Consider the following 12,192-nt stretch of genomic DNA (forward strand, 5'->3'; position numbering starts at 1 on the left):
AGGTGGGCAAAATTGTAAACTGCAGTTTACAGTTTTTACGACAGCAATTAAAAATTGAGACATCTTAAAGCAGAAGTATCATTTAATTTTGTTTAGGATGAGTTTACCAAAATAGCTTACAATTAGTTTAAAAGTTTAATTTTTACTGCAAAATTACGTTTAGATAGATGAGCTTACCAAAATAGTTTACAATTAATTTAAAAGTTTAATTTTTACAGTAAAATTACTTTTAGACATTGTTACTTACCAATTTTTTGTTTAGCTTGAGTAGTTTTCTTTTTTCGCTTTTTCAGAGCTATTCTATTTGGTACATCATGAATGAGAGTAAGAGTAGCCGAAAAAACAAATGTCTGTCTCTTTTTGTTGCTCTCGTTACTAAAAGAAAATCAAACGCAGTGATAAATATTTTGAAACATTAAGTAAAAATAATATTATATAATAATATGTATATATATATACATACATAGGGAATTAAAATTAAAGAAAATGAAAACAAAAAATTTATTCACTCAGAAGAAACACTATTTTTTCATCAATTTCAAGTCGTGTACAACAAAATAACATATTTTAATACTTTAAAGCTAAAATTATGTCTTATAATCTAATAAAAATCATATAATATATATTAACAATTCTCAAAGCAAATGTCATTTAGTTATATATTACAGAATTCAAAAGAATTAAAGGGTAAAGCATATATTTTAGATTTATGAGATTATTAGATCTCAAGTAAATTTAAAAAGAAACCATGGGCAAAAGCTAAAAAATTTTAAAAATCATGCTTTTTATAAATTTATTAATAAAGTATAAATAGAAGAGATAACTATATAATATACTATAAATGAAAAATATTTCTTGATATTTAAGATTCTTACCCATTAATAAGAGATAAAATTTGTGTTAATTCAGCAAAATGTCCTTTTTCAACCATTCTGTCAGTTTCATCTATAACTAAGAATCTCACATTAGAGATTTGACTTACATGAGATACCCCCTAAAGAGATAAAAATGCAATAAATTTAATTTAAAATTATTTGTTGTCTTTCACAGGATTGGTGAAAAACAAGACAATTATTTTATTATAAAAAATTATAATAAAAAAGCCACAAACTAAGAGCTTAAAACTAAATTTCAAACCTTTTAAAAGCCATTAAAACAAATTCTTTCTTTAAACACTGCAAAGTATTTGAAGTTGCATACAAAGACGATTTCAAAAATTTAATTTTTTGGTATTTTTCATCTTATTAATTTAATAAATAGATTTTAAAAATAAGAGAAAATGGAGACAATATTATATACTAAGCATCTTTGGTGGCCAGCTTGTTCACTAGTCACATAATTCCTATTATTTTAGAAACCTTACAATATTTTATTCATTATACTATATATATATCTAATTTGCTGTCAGCAGCCATAAGATTTAAATTGGAAGAAATAAAACTTCGATATTAAAACATTTTTACTGAAATTAAACGTGTTTTTTTTAAAAATATGACGACAGAAAATCGGATCCTTTAGCATTGTAATCTTATGTGTAACATATAATATATTTTTCATAATTTAACCAATATTTCAAAGAACTATGTAATAAAAATTTCTCTGATTCATTATAAAATTCAGTTTTACCTTCAAAAGAATTTAAATTTGGTAAATAATATTTTTTTTCGATCAATAAATGCAGTTCTGAAAACAATTATGAAACCTAAATTTTATACAGTTTTTCGATCCTATAAATCTAAGTCAGTAAAATTATTTTGAGAATTTACCATTTTAATCTTCTGCGATCAGTCTGATCGAGCTATAAAGCTTTGAATATCATTATTTTAGGACAATCAGCAATTTCATTATTTTAGATCAGCCTCAGGAAAAGTCCAAGTACTGATTGGTTATTTTCTTCAAGACGGTCAATGGAGAGGCCTAAAATTGTTTGTTTTACAGAAATAGGGAAAGAATGGGGGGGGGGGGGGGACACTCCATGGAACCTTTAAGCATGCATGGGAAAAAATAACTTTCTTTAATTAAACAGACTTTCAAATTTTCATAACAAAAACAGTTTTAATTTCCAAAGAAAGGAACTTTTTTTTTCATTTAAAAATGACAAGAATCAGTCATTTAAAAGTGTGACATTTTATTAAACAAGACTAAAAAAACAAAGGATCGATATAAAGAATTAAAATTTGCAATTCATCAGAACATTTATTGATGTAAACTGTCTAAAATATGATTAATTATTTCATTTAGACCATTTTTTTATTGATAAAGTTTTAGAAATTAGCTATTGGGTACAGATATCCTGTATATATTAAACCATGTATGCCTTAAATAAAACTGAATTATTAAATTAATGATATAGCTATTTTAAAATGTCACAGAAAACTTTTTATCATTTTTTTTTTTTTTTTTTTTTACAAAACATATCACATTTCATACAGACACATGCTATAAATTATATTTTCCTAGGTTTAGTTTGCAGTAAACATTAATTTTATCTTCAGTTTTTGTCAACATGATGGCAATGTGCTGATAAAAGGTTATTTTCTCCCATGCATGCCTAAAGGGCCCGTGGAGGTCAAATTTTATTTTCAGCGAAATAAATTGTTGAAAAGTAAGGTTAAAATGTTTTTTACAAATTCATTAAAACCAGACACTAAATTTATAAATTATAATATTGGTATCATTAAAATGTTAATTTTTAAACTTTAACATGTAAAAATCATTTTACATCATTCAATATTTTTGGAAGTTGTCGAGAAGAAAATGGCAAAATTTTGCTTAATTTTGAATTAACTAAAATTCTAATTAAAATTTCAAAAAAATCGTTCCGCAGTGCACATTTCCGACCCCCAAGATATACATGTATCAAATCTGGTAGCTGAAGGTCAAACAGTCTGGCCTGTAGAGCGCAAAAAAAAAACGCATACAGCTTTATTATAATATAAGTATATACAGTTGACAAAATGTTTATTTGTACACTTCAATTTTGGAATATTATAGCAAAATAAAATAAGGTAACTAAGTTAAAATTGCAGAAATATATTCTAGTGAGGTAAAATAATAATAAAATATCAACAAAAAAACAATAACATAAACTTTAGTTGATTAATGAACAAAACTTTATAAAAACTGTACAAAAAGAGTATTTGTACACTTATTTAGTGACAAATTTTAAACATAATTATAATTATTTTATAGAAATTTAATACTTTGTAGCATTCCATTGGCTTTTACAATTGCTTCAAAACGTCTTGGCATTGATTCTATTAACTTTTTGCTGGTTTCTTGATCCATTTCATCCCAAGCTTCCATGAGTGCTTCTTTCAAACTATTTTTACTTGCAATATTTTTTTTTCGGACTTGAGCATCCAATAGCATCCACAAATTTTCAATTGGATTTATATCCGGGGATTGTTGTGGAGTTTCAAGGCATCTTGGCGCATTATAAAGCAACCATGTTTTAGTAACTATCGCAGTGTGTTTTGGATCGTTATCTTGTTGGAATAAGAAAGTCTCACTGATACCCAATTTTCTAGCACTGTCTAATAAGTTATGCCGCAACACATCAATGTAACCTAAAACTGTCATTTTTGTGTCAATAAAGTGTAATTTTCCAACACTGCCATGAGCTACACAGCCCCAAACCATCACATTTCTACCACCATGTTTCAGGGTCTGAAGTACATTTTTATTATCAAGGGCTGTTTTATTTTTTCGCTAGATTTTTCGGATACTAGGGGGTGAAAAAATTTCAAACTTACTCTCATCTGAAAAAATAACCTTTTTCCAGAAGTCCATGGGATTGTCTTTGTATTTCATAGCAAATTCTAGACGCTTCTTTCTATTTACTTCAGAGATCATTGGTTCTTTTTCTCGGAGTTCTGCCTTTTAAACCAGCACTAAGTAACACATTTCTTATTGTTTGAGCGGTCACTCTAATGTTAGAAGATGCGAGAAGGTCATCTGTAATTTTCTGAGCAGAAATTTGTGGTTTTCTAATAGCTGCTTTAACAATACTTCGTTTATTTCTTGAAGTTAATTTACTCGGGCCGCCTGGCCTGCATTCATTTTCAACGCGTCCAGTATTTTTATATTTTCTTAGATGTAACCAATAGTTGTAAAGGGTAACTTAACCATCTTTTGAATTTCGCGATATGATTTTCCACTTTTATTAAGGTTAACAATATGAGTTATCATGTCTGAAGAGACTTCTTTTGATTTCGTGGCCATTTCTCAACTTTTCTCTGCGAATGACCTTCACTGTTAAAAAAGATAACCTTCAATGTTTAAAAAATACAAACTATCCAAAAAATTAACTATAATGTGAAAAAATTACATGAAATGATAGTAATACTTAGAGAAGATATAGGTGTACAAATATACTTTTTTCAAGAAATTTTCCAAGTTTGTTAGATTTAGATTTTATTTTAAATTATTTCAAAATATTTTTTTTCGTTTACTTAGAAATAAACAATAAACTCACGCTCACACGTCGCAATGAATAAAATAGCTGCTTATATGTTTCTAAAACTTTAAAAAAAAGTGGTGTACAAATAATCATTTTGCCTACTGTACATATTTATATATATACATTAGGCAAGCAGTTTTTGAAAAACATTACAGTCATTGATGAAAAATGCTGCTTATTGTTAATTTAAGTGATTAAGGAGAAAACTTAAATGTAGTTTTTGATACTATTGTCAGAATGTCTGAGCCAAAAAAAGAATTTTTCTGTAATTTGAGAATAAAATTAAAAGGTACTGCTGCACTTCAAATATATGAGTTTCAAATTTTTTTTAATATTGTCTTTCTTTATTTCAGTTACAGAGGAATAATGATATTGTTCAAGCAGTTGAATGGAGAAGAGAGTTTCGGAAGTCTGATAGCATTTGTGAATGAAATGCTTTGACTACAATAATATTTTAAAATAAATTAATAACACAGAATTTTTTTTAAAGTTTTTTTTATCCAAGTAAAAATGAAATGAATTTGAAAATTTGTAAAATTTAATTATATATATATATTTTTAAAAACTATAATATATTACAATTTTATAATAAAACATCAGCTGAAATTTAAAAAAAAAAAAAAAAAAAAAAAAAAAACAGCACTGGATTGGACATATACTTAGAATGTTGCCATACAAGAATTGTATGCACACTCAACGGAAAGAGGAAGACCAAGGGCTACATGGTAACAGAGGAAAGAAATTCTTTTGGATGGTAGAGTTGAGTTCAGGGGGTTTGGATAGTATGCAGCTGTTGTGTCTTCATGCACCAGCTTAGTGAAAAGTGAAAGAATGATGCTAATATACTTAGTTTTGATTATTATTTTGTCTTTTTTGTTAATGATGTTTTCTTTTTCCTTTTTATACCATACAGATACATGTCATTTAAGATCTCTCTCAAAGAGCTAGAATAATAAAAATATAACAAATAAATAGTAACTGATAATAAAATTTAAAATCTCCCATTTTTTTTAAATATATAATATTGACAAAGCATAAAAATTAGTGTAAGATTTTATCAGCACAAAAGCAGTCCGTAAATTTTTACTCATTTAGATAGTTAAAACTCTTGTTTTAAAATCTTAATCAATGACAATAACATGAATATTGCTGACAATTTTTTTAAAAAAAGTAAGAATATTTTTTAAACTGAATTTTGTGTGCTCAGTAGATTTTGCAAGGCAATTTTTTTAAATATATTTTAACATCATTTCACATATTAAAATGGAACATGATGAAATACACTCACTTCTTCTATCATTTCCCACAATCTACCGGGAGTTGCAACAATAATTTCAGGACATTTCTTCAAGATTCTTTTTTGTTTTTCTGGTGCTAATCCTCCAACTAGAACTCCTATCTTAAAAGTAAAATGGATATAACATATATAAGTTTTATTGATGCATTCATGACCTTTAAACATATTAGAAAGAACAACAATTACTCATATTAGCTAAATTTCATGATTTTACTATATCGTTTTGGTTCAATGAATTTTACATATATTGGGCGAGTTAAGAGATATTAATTTATCTGTTTAATGTTTGAATACATAATAAAGATAAACAATGATGCAAAGTAAGACATTTTAAATCAAAACTATAGGCATGATTAAATAGTACACAATGTCTAGTAATAGATACAATTAGCTAAACATTAATATATATTTTTGTGTTTTTCTGAATTTATAAAATAAGTAATCAACATCTGTGCATATCAACTGTGCAAAAATATAAATATCAAAAAATAAAACAAAAGGGGGATATTTTGAAAAAGGATGGGGTGGGCATTTACCAACAATTTAAAATGGACCTACTTATGCACTAGATTAAAATATTAATAGATATAAATTCAATATGCTCAAACAATAAACATGGTATTCAAAAAGAAAACAAGCATTTCCAGCATAGTTACGATTAGTTTTATATTATAAGGTAATTATTAAGAAATACTGAAATAAAGGATTTGATAGTATTGCTGTATAGTTATAAATTTTTTATCATTATATAGTTAGAAGTTTTCAAAAAAGAGAGAATATAAACTGTCATTAAATCATGAACAAGCAAACACAAGAGAGATTTAAAAATTTTCTTTAGCTAAAAGTAGAATCTTAATAAAGTTATCAGATTATGAAAAATATTTTGGTTTATATATAGTTTTGATTGCAATTAATCTTTATAAAAGGTGCACAAATAACAGATAACTGAATATCTATTTTGATTCCATTTAACAAAAAATGCAATTAATCAAAATTATTAAGATAAAAAATACTGCTTTAATTGTAATAAGAAAAAAAATCTAGAGTAAAATATTTTTTTTTTAATATCCTAATAAGATCATTTATACTAATCCAAAATCCAAGTGATCTTTTTTATAGAAATAGCATTTCCTGTATGCATTTGAATATCATGCTAATAATCCATTTTGAATATCATAGATGGGAAAAGGAGTTACTACTGATGACTACAGTTTAATCTATAATTATAGATTTTTAAAAAAGTTGTGAAACAGGACAATTGTTGATAAATCCTAGAATATGTCCTAATATTTAAAAAAAAAATCTAAGATTCTTCGGTACTTTGTATTTAGTATTATAATCTTGGTTAAACACTGAAAACAATTTTCTTTTTTTAAAAAAAAATTATTACCAAATTCACACAACAGATCAATATTTTTAAAGAGGAGTGGTGGTTAATTCTTTAATATTCAGTATAAACTCATTTAGTATTTATTTCTAGCATAATTTGGTTCACATAAAGAGAAGATCCATTCATGAACTCAGATAAACTGCTCATGTTCAAAATTTAATTAATTATATATGTAAATATTAAAAAATATATGTACCTTAATATCAGTATATTTACATACAGCTTGCAAATGCTTCTTTATTTGAATAGCAAGCTCTCTAGTTGGTGTCAGAATTATACTGTACAAAGGTTTAGTATATTCAATATTTTCTGCTTCAGCCTAAAAAAAAAAAAAAAAAACAGAAAGATATAAGATAGCTCAACACACTTTGAAATTTCAAAACTAACTGTTATTAACAGAATGAAAAAATTACCTTTTGTCTCCTACTTTCCTTGATGGAAATTATATTATTTACAATTGGAATGCCAAATGCCAAAGTTTTTCCACTTCCCTAAAAATATCAAACAGCAAAATTAAAATTAACACCACTTTAGTGACAAGTAATAAATACACTTAAAACATTATCAATACTAAACCAGGTTATCACTCAAATCTGGAAAAAAAAATTCCCTGTGATTTCTCTTGTACCTATATGCAATATATCAGAAAATGCACAAACAGCATTCATGTAAGTTATAATGGAATAAAAATGCGCCACAATTTTAATGTGTGGAAAGAACAAGGTTCTTCAATAACATTCTTCACAAATATAAAACATTCTGCTAAAAAGTATCTTTTTTTCAGCTTCAGTAGCTCAACGAGTAGTCAAGTAATTGTATTCTTTAAACCAATATTAACCTTAGATATTTAGGATCTTAAGCTCTATCAAAAATAAGTGTTTAAAGTTTTTGTTCACTCAATTATGCTTCTTTGGACAAAGTTTTTCATTAACTGTTTAATAAAAATGAAAAAAAAAATATATATACATAAAAGATATTATTGGATCAGATTGTAATTTTTAAAGAAATTTCTGAAGAATATTAGCAATATACGAGAAGCTTATTTTAGCCAGAATCAATTTATCTTGACAAGCATTTATAATATTATCACTTACAACAGATTCAGGAAAAGATTTTTTTTAAAAAAAATTGAAATCTATGTATTTCTTTATGTTGTCAGAAACCTTTCGAGCACTCTGCAGACACTGACATTTTCTACCCAGTGGAAAAAACAGAATTTTAATGAAAATTTAGAAGAATCAGTAACTTCCAGGAAATTGGCATGTCTAGCTGGACTATCTTAAAATATTTTATACATTGCTCTTATAGTAGCATCTACTTTTCATTCAGTAGATTTATGTTCATACTGAAATGCTCAATGGACAACAATTACCTAAATCTAAAATTTTACAGTCATTTAGGAAAAAGTTATTCTCAGACATGTTTTAGAAATTTTTAATTTATATTTGGTTTACTCATACTAATTTGTAAAAGAAATTATATGTTCAAACTTGATATAACTACTTTAAAATTCTTAAACAGTTCTTGAGCAGTGGTATGTCTTAAAAATATTAAATTCAAAATTTTGTGGAGTTTCTGTTGGTTAATTCACACAATATCTTACAAGAAGAGCCATTTTGTATTTCTGTGAAACGCAGTTCTAAGCTTCATCAAATTTTATTACAAATTTTTTATTGTTTAATGATTTCTTAAGACTGTTGGGAAAAACAAACCTAGTTCATATTGAAAAATGAACAACATTTCTGTATGACACAAAGAACATTTTTTGGTTATTTTACTATCAATGAATATATGTGAAAATACTTTCAGCATGTTATTGAATGCATTAAAGGACATGTGAGGCAACAAATTTTAATGCCCACAAAAGTTTACATGACGGTTCTTGAACTAAAAAGCTTGACATCAAGATATTTTCAGACATCAAATTTGACATTTTTGAGCTTGGAATATCATCATCTCCTGCATTTCTTTAAAATACAAAGTTTGGTTATTTTACTATCAATGAATATATGTGAAAATACTTTCAGCATGTTATTGAATGCATTAAAGGACATGTGAGGCAACAAATTTTAATGCCCACAAAAGTTTAAATGATGGTTCTTGAACTAAAAAGCTTGACATCAAGATATTTTCAGACATCAAATTTGACATTTTTGAGCTTGGAATATCATCATCTCCTGCATTTCTTTAAAATACAAAGTTTAATATCAATTATTTTGAAATTTTCTTTTTCATTTTCATGCAATTTTGTTTTGAATTTTTAAAATTTCACTGCATTTTTGTCAGAAGATTTTTTAAATGATTTTTAAATTCTCAGTATTTTTCCAGTGCCGTGGCAACCCTGTGAATAACCAAAATATTTCATAAGTATATTTTACCACAAATTTATTTTCAATTTAAAAAATGCTAGGGATTCTATATTTTATTCATTATTATATATGTTTGCAATTCGAATAAATGCCATATTTATTTCAAATCAAAATTGTATTTTTTCCCCTTAGCAATAAATATTCAAATTAATTTCATATTAAATATGTATATTAAAAATTAAATTATAAACATGGAAACACTAACAGTTTCAGCAGCTCCCAAAATATCTTGATTACCCCTAATAGCAGAAGGGATTGTCAATTCTTGAATTTTTGTAGGTTTTTGAAAACCAAGTTCTTTTAGAGCTCGTATAATTGAATCATGAAGACAGCCACCCCAGGCAGACATATCTATAAAACAAAATATATTTTAAATGTAGAAACAGTAAAAGTAGAAATAAAAAATATATATTTTTCAAATTTATATAAGCACATTTTATCAATGATTATTTAGCAATTTATTGTAAATTAATGATGGTTATGATTTGGCATAAGTACCAGCTGCATACTGAAACATTTGATGAAAAAATAAAGAACAAAGTTAAAGTTTCATAAAAATATATATATATATATATATATATATATATATATATATATATATAAAGTAGAAGTTGAATCACATGAAAAAAAATCAATCAATGATGGAGCATTTCTTCAAAACCAGCGATATTAAAAATTTTAAATTTCTAAAAGTTTGGAATTAAGACATACATTTACTCAAAGTTGCCTTTAAATACAATATACCCTCCTACGGCCAAGCCTAGAGAGAAGACTCAGCTGTTTGATTTTTAGCATCTAAACCTCTTGAGAATTATCAGTATGGGATTATAAAAAAAAAAAAAAAAGTGATGTGATACTGTTTTTTATTTCACTTATAGTGCACAAACTTGCATGCATTTGTACAAGAATATAAGAATGCTTTGTAGGCCTGAAATGACTTTTTTTCTTTTTACAAAACCTTAGTTATGCAAACCATATTACATACAAAATAAATATCTGTTGTTGTGGGATCCTTTAAATATAGCAGATCAATGAAAGTCTTTATTTTAAGGGTATATTTGAAAAAAAAAAAAAAAATCCTTTTTATTGTTAAAAATTGTTTGCACTTGATATATGTGTCAATGCATTCCAAAATCTTAATTACTATTGGCAAATTGCCAAAAAAAAAATTTCAATTTGACAACATTGCATTTATTAGAAAGCTTTGTTTCATCAATACTTCATAGCACTTCAACAATATTGTATGTACAGGGTAACAATAATTGAGTTTATAGCTTATAAATCGTAAACAAGATGCAGTTACAATTCAATGGTTAAATACAGGTCATCTAGAGTTTTTTTTTTTTTTTTTTAATCATGTGAGAACATAATATTATTTTAGTTTGAGGTTTTAGAATTCTCAAAATGCGCAGATAGAAAATTGGCGATTTATTGCTTTTGAGGTATCATTTTTTTTGCTTTTAGGGTTATTAGAAAATGATAAAGAAGGTTGTCACATTTAGCAACTTAATGCCAACAAAAATTTACAACTTGGCAAAGAGGTTATCGTCCAAAGAAGCACGAAGAAGAAACTAGGAATCAACATGAAACAGTAAGGGGAGGTATCGAAGAGGTATATATCTCATAATGATATATATATATATAAATATAAACGAAAGATTTTGAAATGGGGTTGGGGAATACTGGTTTTCTAAAAATTAACAATTGCACAATACGATAGTCACATGATCATTCAAAAGTAGTTTAAACTAGATTTTCGGAGGGTGGGGGGTTCTGACATGGAGAAAAAGTTTTGAAGCTCGACCAATTTTGAGATGGGGGGGGGGGAGCATTATTTTTCTAAATATCAATGCATGCATAATTTCATAGTCATGCGATTGTTTCAAATTGGTTAAAGACTTGAAGTAATTATAACAAACAATAACTGAAAAAAATAATAATGTTCTAACATGATAACTTGAAATTTGTGATAGCAGATTTAATACAATTAAGCAATATTTAAATACTAAGTGTCTGAGTATATACTGATCACCAAGACCTATTACTCATGCAATAATAGCCTAATAGCAGTTCAAAGGAAATTTGCAACCAAGTATAAGCCAAAGACAATTGATCCATGTGTTATAGCAATTAAAAATGTGATTAAAAAGTTCAAGAGAACTGGTAGTTTTTATGATGACTGTGCTGGTAAAATTGATCAAGCATATTGATCAAACAAGCTACATGAAACAAGTCGAATCCACTAGGAGACTTTGTGACAAATTGTTGTTCAACCCTTGCAGCTCTTTCCTTATAAAACTAAACTCAAACATGAAGCTCCACTGTCAATGAAAAGCAACCGTGTTTCAAAAACACTATTATCAAGACAATTGACATTTGAAGAAAATGTTGTTTAGTGACAAAGCCCACTTTCATTTGGATGGGTATGACCATAAAGGGAATTGCGATATTTTGGGGGTGGGGGCATTCCACAACCAAGAGACGTCTTCAAATATTTGGTGTACAATGTCAAGTGCCAGACTGTTACAATATTCATTGAAGGCATGGTGAACTGTATAAATGTTATAACAATTATTTTTTTTAATGATCTCATCTCTATTACATAAAGTGGCCAAGATTCTGAAAAGATGTGGTTCATGTAGAATGAAGCATGACCTTCTCCAATCAATAGAAT

General features: G+C 26.7%; 1 protein-coding gene across 1 annotated transcript in view; it reads right to left on the minus strand.

The window, feature by feature from the left end:
• Positions 1 to 12,192, minus strand: part of LOC129971413 (ATP-dependent RNA helicase DDX24-like) — a 28,153-nt gene that overhangs the window by 8,340 nt on the left and 7,621 nt on the right. Inside the window, exons 4-9 of the mRNA XM_056085166.1 lie at positions 9,724 to 9,869; positions 7,563 to 7,640; positions 7,346 to 7,468; positions 5,751 to 5,861; positions 876 to 994; positions 248 to 375 (exon numbers count right to left, since the gene is read on the minus strand). Coding sequence (XP_055941141.1) covers positions 248 to 375; positions 876 to 994; positions 5,751 to 5,861; positions 7,346 to 7,468; positions 7,563 to 7,640; positions 9,724 to 9,869 — 705 coding nt within the window. The remainder of the gene's footprint in view (positions 1 to 247; positions 376 to 875; positions 995 to 5,750; positions 5,862 to 7,345; positions 7,469 to 7,562; positions 7,641 to 9,723; positions 9,870 to 12,192) is intronic.

The sequence above is a fragment of the Argiope bruennichi genome, chromosome 6 (assembly GCF_947563725.1).
Source record: "Argiope bruennichi chromosome 6, qqArgBrue1.1, whole genome shotgun sequence".
Taxonomy (NCBI): domain Eukaryota; kingdom Metazoa; phylum Arthropoda; class Arachnida; order Araneae; family Araneidae; genus Argiope; species Argiope bruennichi.